This window comes from Sinocyclocheilus anshuiensis, unplaced genomic scaffold (genome assembly GCF_001515605.1).
Source record: "Sinocyclocheilus anshuiensis isolate Anshui unplaced genomic scaffold, SAMN03320099.WGS_v1.1 scaffold976, whole genome shotgun sequence".
NCBI classification, from domain to species: Eukaryota; Metazoa; Chordata; class Actinopteri; order Cypriniformes; family Cyprinidae; genus Sinocyclocheilus; species Sinocyclocheilus anshuiensis.
Window position 1 is genome coordinate 64,469 of NW_015552538.1, and position 13,959 is coordinate 78,427.

Sequence of the window (13,959 nt, forward strand, 5' to 3'; positions counted from 1 at the left end):
GTGTTGTGAATAGTTGTGCTGCTTAACATTTTTGTCAAAACTTAAATACTTATTATTAGATACTTATTTTTCAGGAAGTTCAAAAGAACAGAATTTATTTGATTTCTTTTGTGACGTTATAAATGTTTTATAAATGTCTTTAATGGTCACTTTTTGATCAATTTCATACATCCTTGCTAAATAAGTCTTTTTTATTTTGCATTTTACTGACTCCAGACTGAATCCAAAGTTTTGAACGGTATGATGAATTACCTGTTAATGTGCTTTTTATCATTTATATGGCTGTTCATTCAGTTTGAGGACAACTTTTTAATTAATTTGGCTTTGAGGATCTATGTGGAATAGCTGGTCTGTGAGGTGTAGTGTGTATGATGTGATTTGTGCGTTGCTGCAAGGGATAAGTTAATTGCTATTACTTCTGTGCTGCTACCCAAATGTGTTTTAGGCTGTTTAATTAAACAACACTAAACCCCTGTGTTCACCCCTGGGAACTATGTCCAAAGATGGTGTAGAAATCAAAATATGAAGACCAAATTATTTGTACATATACATAGAGCGATCAGAATTTTGCATCAGTACTTAGATTCACTAATATATCATTAAACAATGCATTTTTACGGCATTGTTTTAAATGTTCACAGAGTGCCGAAAAACCTATCAACATTTCATACATTTGCTGTTTTTACCACTATAATAATTACCTACCAAGGATCAGTGTAAAATTATTTTTTGATTGATATTGTTTTTATTATATTATTATTTTAGAATATCTTTATAAAGCTCTTTCTTTGGTTCATTGTACACCTTACAATACAATTATGTAAATAAGAAAACCTTTGTAATGGCTCTCCGGAGATTATAGCGCCGTCTGCTGGTCACGTATCGCCACTGCCGCTGTGTGCAGTATAGTATATCTGTCAGCGTGCGAGGCGAGCAGCTCTCAGTCCCGCAACAGCGACAGCAGCGCGAGGAGCTCACGCGCTACCGGGCTCTTGTTTCACATAAGTTTCAGTCTGTGCTTCTTTGATTAGCTTTTTTCCCTCTTTAAATAGCGAACGCTCCAGGACCCTTCACATGCACTATTGTTCCTCAATAGAGATCTGGCAGCTACCGTTGTTTTACTCGTTCAATTGATATTTCTCTGGACATCTATGAAAACCCAAGGATTATCCGCATCGAGAAGCCATTTGTCCGTTTAAATGGGAAACATGTCATTCTTCATATTCCGTACGACTACAGGGATTTTAATGTAGATGTTGTGGGAAGTTTAATGCAGATATTGTGTGATGGCCGGAAATCATCATCAGCTGTAAGTGCTCAAAACGGAATAAGGTAAATAAAACCAAACTCCAAATTTTATTTGAGACTAACACTCTGATGTTCTACATTTATTTTTGATACAGTAATATTTTACATATAATATCACATGGTAATATTATATAATACTGTAAAATATTTGGTATAATTGGTATGGACACTTTCATATAACGTGTGTCCTAAATACATTTTATTCCTTAACATTTTAGACTAAAACGTTCCAATTTGTAATGCATGTTAAGTCAGTACCCAGCCAACAATTTGATCTCACAATGATGTCACCATGAGCTCACACGATTCTCATGGTGTGGTCACAATGTGTGTCACTGTGATCATCGCATGATCTCACGTGTTGACTGGGTAGGTAACACTCAGCGCGACAGTGTATTTTCATTGCATGTCTTTCCTCTTACAGTAACCATGGCTTACACCGGAGCTCAGAAGGCTTTGAAGAGTGATAAGTTAGATGAAGCTCAAGCTCTGGCCAAAAGCTGTGCAGGCAGGCCGGACTTTCTCCCCTGTGATGGACTGTCTATCTGCGCGACACACAGCCACGGGAAGTGTTTCAAACTGCACTGGTGCTGCCATTTGGGCTGGTGTCACTGTAAGTGGCCACCTTCTGACACGCAAATGCATTCTAGTCCACTCTATTCTATTTATAATACATCACCTGATAAAACAATAAGTGTCTACTACTCTGAAATGAGGAGTAGTATCATTCACGTCACACAAAAATCAACAACAAAGGGATAATAATGCAGATGACAGTATGATTAAAGATCACTGCCCAAACATTTTATATATGTAGCAGAAAGAAAGATTCTGCTGTCGATCATCTTGCAGGAAAACTAGGTTATATAGTGATTACATGCACACGATTTCATTTTCTTCACTATTTTTATGAATCTAGGGTTTCAAAGATGACATCTATTTGATAAATACCATACGCTGTGTGTATGATCGCACAATCTGTTTTTCTTATTTATTGTCACAGCTGCTTTGGGAACATTTATGAGCTTGTGCTGTCATCCGAAACTGCTGTCTGGTGTCGCTTGGATGCTTTTTCGACATTATATGACTTCATATGTTTCTGAGAATTTCTTAGTAAGCAAGATGTGTCAGCCAACCTTTATATTTGTCTTTATCAAAGCAGACCTCACCCCACAACCTTGACACCACCTCTATATTCTCCAGTCGTTAGCTTGACATGACCCTGGATCTACCAGCCATCAACGTATACACAGGAAGCGACAGCTCCGCTTCTTTAGCAGGATGTTCACTTCCTCTAGTTCACGTCCCTTTGACTGAGTTCAGCTCCTGTGCGATTGTAAAAGCTTTCATTGTGTTTAAGGGAGGTAAATGTCAGCGTGAGGCCTTTAGAACTGTGTGAACTGATCAAACCATATTTAATACCCTCTCATGACACTTCCGTCAGGGGAACTGAACTTTATTGAGTTCAGCCATCAAATAATAAAAGAATATTATCCTCAATGGCCCTTAGAGTACTTTCAACCCAGAGATTTTTGATTTCCTCTATATTTTAGATTAAGCCCATTCTTTTCCAGCTTATTTTTGGTGTAACTGATTGTGATTACTTATACAGCACAGAAAGGGTACTCTATTTATGTATTTATTTGATCGATAAAAGCATGTCTGTAATCATCACAAATTCACACTCTCTGCACAATGTAATACTGGTCTACAAATGCAGTTATGCAGCCTTTGTTTTATGACTGCTTCATCATTGTTAGCATACATTGTGATAGTGTAATAGTTTTTACTTTTCATTAATGCACACATGAGATATGAAGTTGCAAAATCATGAATTTGGACTATAGGATGGTGGGAGACACTCAGTTTTTCTTAAATACTTGTATGTCCTTTATCAGTCTGTGCACATTATGACAGCTTTAATCTAGCGTTATTGCAATAGAGACAAAGCATTATGTTAATGCGTGCTCATGGTTTATCAGCCAGCACACTTTCCCTGTGACATAACTACTGCCTGGTGCGCCATTGAAAAGCATTAAATGTACCATAAAATTACAAACACAACATGCTCACCTCGATATGTATTGTTTAGTATGCCTGTTCAGTTAAATAATTCATGGCTGGAAATCCTGGAGCTCTGATGCATAACTTTGTTGCAGACTTTTAAAATTACACCTAGCACAAATGGTAACTGCTATTCACAACCCCATGTGTGGCTCATTATCAGGTGGAGCACTCATCATTTTATGAAAGATCTACAGATACTTCGCTTTAGTACACTACCGTTTAAAGTTTTTTTCTGAAATAAATTAAAACTATTATTCAGCAAGGATGCATTAAATTGATCAAAAGTGACAGTAAAGACATTTTTAATCTTATAAAAGATATCTATTTCAAATAAATGCTGTTGTTTTGAGCCTTCTATTTATCAAAACATATGAAAAAATGTATCATGGCTTCTCACTAAAATATTAAGCAGCAGAACTGTTTTCAACATTAATAATAATAAGAAATGTTTCTTGAGCAATCAGCATATTAGAATAATCATGTGAAACTGAAGACTGGCGTAATTATGCTGAAAATTCAGCTTTGCCATCACAGGAATAAATGATATTTTACAATATATTCAAATAGAAAACAATGATTTTATATTGTAATATTATTTCACAATATTACTATCTTTATACTGTATTTTTTTAATCAAATAAATGCAGCCTTTGTGAGCATAAGAGACATTTCTTTTAAAAACATTAAAAAAATTTACTGACCCCACTGAATGAGTACTGAGATTGGGCTCAATGCCAAAAAACTTAAATCCGCTAAATCCTTTCAAATGCAGTTCTGTTTCCATTGTAGAAAAATTCTTTATTGTGTCTTACCTCTTCTTAGGGTGTAGTGAGAGCCCCATCGGGACATCGCTGTGTTATGGTGTACATTGTGATGATTTATTAATATTGCTGTTCCACAGCACCACACGTGATACGGTCAGCTTTGCTCAGCTGTGTTTGGGTTTGACATTATACAGTCATACTTTGAGCAAATCCAGGGCTGTGGTGAGAGAGCAGAAGCTGTAAGAGTGGCGTCTGTGCTTCAGGCGTGTACGTGCTGCTTAGTGATGTTATGTGGCCATGTGTGAAACATAGAGAAGGAAGCCTCCTGTTTCTGGCACTGTGCCTGCAGCTCCAGCTGTCAAACATTGATTTCCTCTGTGAGCTCTGTTCTGGCTTGGAGATCCGGTCCTTTGTCCAACAGATTTGTAAAACAAAGAACCTAAAGAAGTCTGTAAATTAATGCCAAATTGTACAAGTGGAACCTCTATTGTTGATTGCACATGAGAAAAGTACAGCGAAATAATGGTGTTCTGCTGAGTTGAGATAGTCGCCACCCCTGCAATTTGCTTCATTTGCACATTTCACAGGACATGTTTGGAATCTCATTAGAATGTAATGAGTTTATTTTGCTTTTGTGTTTCTTTTGTTGTCTTTGCTTTTTTCAGCAAGATATGTTTATTAACAGGGCATGACATTAACTTTTTTGCTCACCGGCCACTGTGGCTAGTGGTTCTCCAAATTTACTAGCCACTCAGCATTTTCACTGGCCACAATTTTGTTGTTGGGAAATTACGTTTTATATGACTTAATACTGCATACAAAAATGTATTCAAATTGATTTCCAGGTCATTTTTGACCTATTTAAAGGGGAATTTTCCCTAACTGTATTAAATGCATGCATCATCTTTCATATCAAATTCTTACATTTTATTAATAATTTCACTTAATATAATAAGATAATATGGGGCTGTTACCAATCATAAGAAATCAGTATCTACAAAATCGATCTTTCCACTGCAGAAGAAACAGAAGTGACTGGAGCAGCATTCAGATGCATTTACACAGACAGTTCAAGGTAGCTGAAATATAGCACGGATGCATTTACACTGCATGCAAAATTAGAACATTTACACAGTTCAATGTAGCTTAAATATATCATGGATGCATTTACACTGCATGCAAAATTATAACATTTACACAGTTCAATGTAGCTTAAATATAGCACGGATGCATTTACACTGCATGCAAAATTATAACAGCATAAATAATGTTGTGAGCTTGGTGTTTTAAAAAATATATGTTTTTAATATACAAATATGAAATGTTGGAAAAAATGCAAAGATAAGCTACTATGAAAGTAAATCCTAATTAATGAATCATTGAAGCCGCATGCCTTCAAACGATTCGTTCAGACAGCTGATTCATTCAAGAATGAAACAAGTGCCTGTCCTTATGAATGGGCCACTGGATCATTGACTCAAATAATTCAAAATTCAAAAACACGAATCGTCCATTAACAAAACACCGCTGTTTGTTGCTCAGACATACGTGACTGTTTTGCTTTGATCTTTGTTTGGAATGGAAACATTTTTCAGTTTCAAAGTTTCTGAAAGTGATACTGTTATCGTCTCAGTATTAAAGCTGCAGTCCGTAACTTTTTTTGGTTAAAAATGATCCGAAATCAATATTTGAGCAAGTACATAAGCAGCCAGTGTTAGAAACTATCGCCTTTAGCCCGATTCACAACGGTTATCTTATAATAATGTTTTCTAATTTGTGTGGTACGGGTAGGTTTTCGCGGGAAATTCGAGCATGCCGCTGCGTCATTACGTCACTTCTGTAAACATAAAAAAGTTGTCCCGGCTACTAGGCTATCGCTTGTGAGGATGCTGCAGGTGGCCGATCGTTTATAGCCTTTTCTCACACCAGAATAATTGAATGTATCATTTTGATGGCAGATTTTAATCCAGAAAGGATTATGTGTTTATGAAACACATGGAAACATGTCGAAAAGGTTCACTTTAACCACGAAACCAGATTGGCCGACCTGTAACGTTACACGTTATACTCAAAGGATGGATGATCTTAGAAAGGTGTACAATATGGGACCTTTAATATGAAATTCGAGTGGTATGACAATTAGAGATTAGACTGTACAGAAATTGAAATCTACTCGCTTATACACACTATACTCATAGTCACGCAATGCTGATGTTGTTAACATTAAGAATTTGAGAATAAAGTATAACAATAATGATAATTTACACGGTTTGATGTGATCACCATTGGTAGCTAAATTTATTGTAATGCTTTTTTCCTCAGTTGGTCAGAACTAACGTAGCAGTCTTGTTATTTGTTCAGATGACAATATCCAGTGAAAATGCTTATTTGAGTCATATATTCCAAGACGTAGGCTAGAATCTGTGATTGCGAAGTACAGTAAATATCCACACCGGTGCGGTGACTGACTGCCACACACTCCTCAAAACATTAGATTCATCCGCGCTGGAGCCGTGCTGGCGCACAACCCACGCAAGGAAGATAATTCCTAACTATAATTCAAAACTTATGGACTGCAGCTTTAACTATAAAAATGTGAATTTGTGAAAATGGTGACGTCATGCGTATACACCTTCAGTCTACAGTTATGAGTGAGTTTCTTTACAAAGTGACATCACCATCTACTGACCTGGCATGCATAATACAGCGTTTTAGTCATTTTTGCAGCTCTGTGTAGAATTACTTGGAATTCTTTGTATTGAAAATATACTATATTATTATTATATTGTTACATATTTTTATACACTGTCTCAAATACTGGAAAAGCTGCTCTCATGCTGTTTTAAAATGTGGTTTAGTTAGTAGTGTTGCTACTTTTAGTTAAACCCTGGCACAGTCATCTGTTTGCAGCACCAGACACAAGATATTTGACAGTTGCTGTCTTATACTTTCCTAAGTGTCCCCTATAAATCCATTCTGGGGAAGTAAATGGGATGGATGGGGTTGCTGTCATATGTTATCTCTGTAGAGCTGACTTCTTTATAATTCAGGGGATGCTTTTGTGAACGAGAAAGATGGAGACTGAGCATGTGAGAAAGACGCTTAGACAAAGAGACATGAGACAAGAGACTTACTGTCAAAGGCCATGAGTGAATGAGTATGTTGATCTGAGCCTTAGATAAAAGGAGATTAGTGTTGTCATAGATGTCTTGTGTGGAACAGAACGGAAATGAGCTGTATGATGCCGTATGTCCCTCCCTCTCTGGACTTTTCATTTTGACAATTTTTCAACAAAGGGGAGCATGAGCGCCCTCCTGAATCACAAAATGACAAATGGGACAAACAAATCCCCCTTGATCAAACTTTCGATATACACTGCCTGGCCAAAAAAATCTCACCGTCTAGATTCAAATAAGCAAATACTTGGAATTTTAAGATTGAATGATTATTGCAGTGATTATATGTTTCTAGCTGACTGACCCTAGCTGATGCAGTGATTAGCTTTTTATTTCTCAAACTACAATGTTGGAAGACGTACTCATGCCCATATTCCAAGATGAAATCAGATGTCAAGATTCATCAGGCTCAAATGATGAAAGATTGGCCACCTCAAGAGTCCTGAGCTTGACCCCATTGAAAGTCTTTGGTATGTGCTAGAGTCGATTTTATACTGTCTGTCCAAAAAAGTTGCACTCTTGAATATTTCTTTGGACCACCTTTAGCTTTGATAACATTGTGCATTCATTGTGGCATTGTTTTAAGAATGTTATGCAACATCACACCATTTATTTCCATCGAGAGTTGCAATAATGTTTGGCTGAGATCTTGTATTGACAATGGAAGAGTCGAATCACTCTGTAAAGCTGACACACTCCAACACATACACTCTAAAAATGCTAGGTTAAAAACAATAATTTCTGGGTTATTTGGCAACCCAGCACTGGTTTAATATTGGACAGAATGCATGCTGGGTTTGTTTGACCCAACATGCTGGGTTGTTTTATTTAACTCGACTGTTACTATATTGCTGGCTTAAAATGGGTTGGAAATGAGAAATCACACACAGAATTACTAGAGGCAACAGTAATGATCAAAAGATGAACATTTATTAATAAGCAAGAACACCCATTGACAAAAACATAAGACAAATTGAATTTACTGTATTTTGATTAGCATAGATTACATTACAATATTACATTTAAACTCGTTTAACATGCATTTTAGAAATAAAAACGTAAAATTTAAAAGTAATGTTTTAATTCAAGTTTTTTTCAACCGTTCTCTGTTATCCTTTTCAAAATAGAGCTGATTCTTGTGTTGCCGAACAGGTGATGGGCTGAGATTGACCCAGCCACTAAACCCAATGGCTGGATGACACAAAAACTACCCAACACTGGAAAAAACAACCCAATATATGGCCCAACAGGCTCAACCCAGCGGTTGGGTCAATTTTTAGAGTGTACCAAAAACTTTCAGTGGGGCTAAGCTCAGGAATCTGTAGTGGCCAATTCATGCGTGAAAAAAATTCCTCAAGCTCCCTGAACTATTATCTCACAATAAATCTTGACATTGTCATTGTGGAATACTGTATGTACATGTTGTATGACTTCCAACATGGTTGTTTAACAAATAAAAAGATACACAGCATCAGTTAGGGTTACAACCATACAGCCTACAGATTAAACATTTATTTCACATATTAGATCAATTGTAGCTTTTGGTGTGAATGGACACTCAGTGTGTGTGTGTTTTTTTTTTTGGTTAAAAAATAAACTTTGCCCCTTAATAAAAAATAAAATAAAAACATCCACATATACATATCAAAGTCTATTCAACTTTCAGCAGCTTGTGGGGCTGTTTCTCATTTCATACGCAGAGAGGTTAACCAATCACAACAGAGGTTATTTTTGCATAGAAGTATTATAGCTACAATATGATGGTTTTCCTTTGAATCTTATAATTAAATCATGATTCTTTTGGTTGCAAGAAACATTATCTGACATTCTTAGTGGATTGTGATAAAAAATTAAATTCTACAACATGTAGAATAAGCCCTGCTAATTCATTCTGTGAAAGTAGTATTGCTGCACTGTAATACAACCTCAGTGGATTACAGCATAATATTTGGATTATTCATTTTTATCTCTGACTATTCTGAATGTGCACAGGTTTTTTATTATGTAATGCAATATGTTTCAATGAATTACGTTTGACAATTTTAGATTTTTGATCTGTCTTTCATGACAGCAAATCCAAAGATGAACTAAACTGGTGTGTGCCAGTAGTTTTCATCGGCATGTAGATGCACGCCACAGGTTTTTGAATAACTTTCTCTGTGTGAGATACTGATATGTGTGCTTTAATGAAAACAAAACAGATTGATTTGTAAATGATGATGACATTCAGACCAGAGGTCTGGCACTAATACTGCAGTGCACTGCAAGAGACTGTACATAATGAAGCATCCTGTGAGTTTTAATGCAATGCGTATTTTCTTTTTTTTTTTCTGGATGCCTCAGTTATACTTAAAGGAACAGTTCACCCAAAAATAAAAATTTGCTGAATATTTACTCACCCAGGGGCCATCCAAGATGTAGATGAGTTTGTTTCTCTGTCAGAACAGATTTAGAGAAATTTAGCATCACATCAATTGCTCACTAATGGATCCTCTTCAGTGAATGGGTATCTGCTGTCAGAATGAGTCCAAACAGCTGATAAAACATCACAATAATCCACAAGTAATTCACATGACTCTAGTCCAGCAGTTAACATCTTGTGAAGTGAAAAGCTGCATGTAAGAAACAAATCAATAATTCAGAAGCTTTTACTTCAAACGAGTCATCTATCGATAATATTGCTCTCTCCAGTGAAAAAGTCATCTCATCTGAATCAGCAGAGAAGTAGGCACAGATCAAGCACGCCTTATTGGTTTATTTGTTTCTAGAGTGAAATCCTGTGGATTAGTAGTGTATTATTGGTTTGCACTCTCAGTCTGACGGCACCCATTCACTGCAGAGGATCCATTAGTGAGCAAATGATGTAATGCTAAATTTCTCCAAATCTGTTCCGATGGAGAAACAAACTCATCTACATGATGGCCTGAAGGTGAGCACATTTTCAGCAAATTTTATTAAACTATTCCTTTAAAGCTTTGCTACCTAAATATTCCCAAAGCCTCAGCTTAAATTTACTGCTTGCTTCAGTGTTGATGAGGTAATAAAATTGTAATGCTCAAATTAGTATGTGCTTTCTAACACATCCAGCTTATGATCTCCTTTTACTCTGTCTGTACAGGTAAATATGTCTACCAGCCCATGACCAATGTCGCTCAGCTACCCAGCACACCTGTTCCGGCCGCTCCATCTGACTGCACCGACACCATCAATCTGTCCATCTCTCTGACTGAGCGCTTCCTCCGCATCTCCCCCCGTTTCCTGCCTCCACCTTGTCCCGAATCTCGCAAATACTGCAACATTGCTGAACTGTTTATCGATGACTACATTGTCAAACGCATCAAAGGCAAGATGTGCTACGTTCAGCGGCCCCCATTTCACACGGAGGCTCCTCCCACTCCACCTCCAAATCCCACCTCTCTGACACCACAGAAACAGCAGCAGACTGTTGAAGAAACTGTTAAAGGCCCAAAAATGGGCCACTGCTCTTCGCCCTCCAACTCCGAGGACTCAGGGATCAACGCATTGGGAGGACACTATCTGGAGTCCTGTGAGGAAGAGACTGAGGAAGAGGATGAACTTAGCACTGATGGACACTCGAGTCCGGGAAGTCTGTGGGATCAGGATGATTGCACCCTACTGTCCCGTTCCAAATCCATTGTGGAGATTATTGAAAATATTGAAACTACTGTGTGATATTTGCTCTTTTTGTTCTTTTCACATCTCTCTCTCTCTTTGTCTGACAAGATAAACTCATTGTGTTAAAAGAAATATTGTATGTAGAGGAAAATGCTACACCCATAAAGACAGTGCTATACTTTATATTTGTCTTTAATCTCTGTGCTCATTGTTACGCCTGTTACGGTATTTAGAAGTGAACTAAATACCATTATTGAGCAAACTGCGTTCTTGCCTTACCTCAATTCACTATAGTAATCCATATTGAACTGGGGTTAAATCACGTGAAATGAATTGGGGAATTGGGGCTAATTTATTCCAAATGAATTATTTTATAGTCATGTCACTACAAAGAAAATATGGTCAGGCTACTGTGGTGGCTACATTATGCTATACTTGCTCCGATAACATATTTTTCAGATGTTCATCTTGTAGGATTTTCTTCTTAGTAAATCTTTGTGTAGCTAGCAAGATATGGTGATAACATTCATCCATGCACCCTCAAACTGTCAGAATCATCTGTGCAGAAGAGCAGTGTCGACTCACAACCGAGGTAAAACTAAGCCTGCAATTTTATGTTTCCACCACTGATGGCGATAGAGAGGTTAACATTTTGTAGTGCAGGTTTAAGGAGAACAAATGACACTTCTGCACCTAAACCTGCTTTGCCACATTATAACTAAACAGTTGACCAATATATGAAGTTAAATTTGAAATATTTAGACCCTTCTAAGAGAACATTTAATTCTCAATGGAGTTGTTTTCATGTGTTTAGTGAGCAGAGTTTTACTGATACTGAAAGCTGGCATCCGGTCAACCATCATCCAGGAGGAGGTCAGTGCTTCAGATATGTCATTTTTCATGTTCTTTAAAGGAGAAGAGTAACAGACATGGCATTTAATTTATTCATTATGTGTGTTCCCTGGAAATCAAACACATTACAGTGGTATTGTTAGCACCTACTCTACCAAAGGAGCTATGGTAGCAGGTGCAATGAAGACATATTGGTGTTTCTTTAATCTGTCGTGGTGCTTTTTACCATATTTAGCTAGCTTCACTATTCCTAGTAGCTTTGGAGAGGAAAAGGCTTTGTTGGTCTTTGATAATTGAATAGTTTCTTACGCTAAGTGCTGAATACGACTGGCCTTTCGAATCACAAACTTACGTAAGACCATTCAGAACCCTCTGCGGTGTCAGCATAATGCATTTTCATCAAGGCTAATCCTAGTCCAAAACACAGAACATGAATAGGGTCCATCATTAACATTGGATGCAAATTATATTCATGCTACTTTAACTGATATTAGTCATAAATGTTCCTGGCAATTATGGCCATGATTTGCAAATCTTTTCCTTCAGTTCTCTTGCCAGGTTTAACGAAAAGGAACAGGTGTCTTGGTACAAAGGTTTCTTTTTCAGGTCCACTTTAATTATCATTAATATTATGATGCTTTTCTTAGGTCTTGGTATTGTTAGTGTTCTAATTTCCATGTAAACACGGCTAAAATGTTTTTCTTTTGCCTCAGTCATCAATATATCATACTTGAAATGTCCTTGAGATCCACAGAAGTGGATTCAGGATACAGCGTTTATGGTAATTATGAATAATAATTTCAAACGAAAAGTTGCCCAGATGGCACACTGCATCAAAATTAGTAGATATAGTTTATCGAACAGACACAAGAGATGATTTACGTTGACTCTTAGTTTGATTGAACATTATTTCTTAAGCTCGGATCAAACAATGAATACGTCATATCTGATGAAATTCGCAAAAGACATGGTATTATCTAGCCATGTCACAAAATCAGCTTAGCCTGTTTAAAAAAATATATATATATATTTCTCTAACATTGTTGTCTTTGAATTCCATTAGTGGATGATTAAATTTTTTTTTTATTTTTTCAATGTCATTTTTGGAGAAAACATGAGGGATGCTTGCACCTCAATGCATTTATGGTGTTTTTGGTGATTGCCAGTGCACTGCTTTTACGTCTGTTTTTAGTTTGTTGATATACGATTCCTGGGTGGTTACTAGGGCATTGCTAGGTGGTTATTTTTTTCTTAATCTGATCGCTTAGAAAGTAATACCACACCTCACCTTAACATGCCGCACAATTTGAGTTATCATTCTTATTCATTTCACAAGATGTGATGTGTAGTATGTGCTCAAATTATTACATAACGTGAAGCACATTAACTATTGTTAGACGAGGACAAAAGATTTCGCAGCAGGCTCGAGCTGGTCATGTGATTTCACTGCATTGACCATTGACAAATTTTGTTAATTTGAATATACCTTTAGGATTAGAGTTTTCCTCAATCCCTAACCATAAGTATAGGTGGTAATAGTAATATTTGCCTTATTATAATCTAATTTGAATAATACTCTACCAAATGACCATCAGAAACAGCAGTGTAAGATTGTGAAGACATGACAAGCAAGAGTTTTTTTTTTGCACTGCAGGCTGCTAGATCAAAAAATGGAGCGTGTGATGTGCTTCAATCATTCCTCAGGGGATGTCAGGATACAAACATCACCTGCAGTAGATACTGATTGATTTCTCCTCTGTGTGCTGTCATGTTTATATAGCATACACTGTTTCTTACACTGCATTTTTAAGACAGCACTTTAATGCTGCTATGTCTGCTCTCGTGTGTGACCATATTTTATTTTACAAAGAAATAATTAGAGTACAGAATTACAATAAAAGCACAGGTCACCCCAAACATGAAAATTCTGTCTTCATTTAATGACTTTACCTCATTTAAAACCCCCCTTTTTTCTGTGGAACACAAAAGGAGATGTTTTGAAAAATGTTTATGCTGCTCCATACAACAAGAGTCACTAGAGTAGGTGGAAAAGCAGCATGAACATTCTTCAAAACTTTTCCTTTTGTGTTCCATTGAAGAAAGAAAGCCATACAGGTATGAAACGACACGAAGGTGAGAAGTCACTAGAGTCACTA

The 13,959-nt window shown here is 36.8% G+C and overlaps 1 protein-coding gene across 1 annotated transcript; it reads left to right on the forward strand.

Moving 5' to 3' along the window:
- The first annotated feature begins 850 nt into the window (after window positions 1–850).
- On the forward strand, window positions 851–11,119 carry zgc:162707 (UPF0524 protein C3orf70 homolog B). The gene is made up of 3 exons (XM_016454340.1): window positions 851–1,332; window positions 1,733–1,921; window positions 10,434–11,119. The coding sequence occupies exons 2-3, from the start codon at window positions 1,738–1,740 to the stop codon at window positions 11,006–11,008; spliced, it is 759 nt and encodes a 252-aa protein (XP_016309826.1). The 5' UTR covers window positions 851–1,332; window positions 1,733–1,737; the 3' UTR covers window positions 11,009–11,119.
- Window positions 11,120–13,959: the final 2,840 nt, after the last annotated feature.

Coding starts and splice junctions, on each gene's coding strand:
- zgc:162707 (XM_016454340.1), top strand. CDS start 1,738: ATGGCTTACACCGGAGCTCAGAAGGCTTTGAAGAGTGATAAGTTAGAT. Junction 1,922..10,433: donor CCATTTGGGCTGGTGTCACT/GTAAGTGGCCAC, acceptor CTGTCTGTACAG/GTAAATATGTCTACCAGCCC.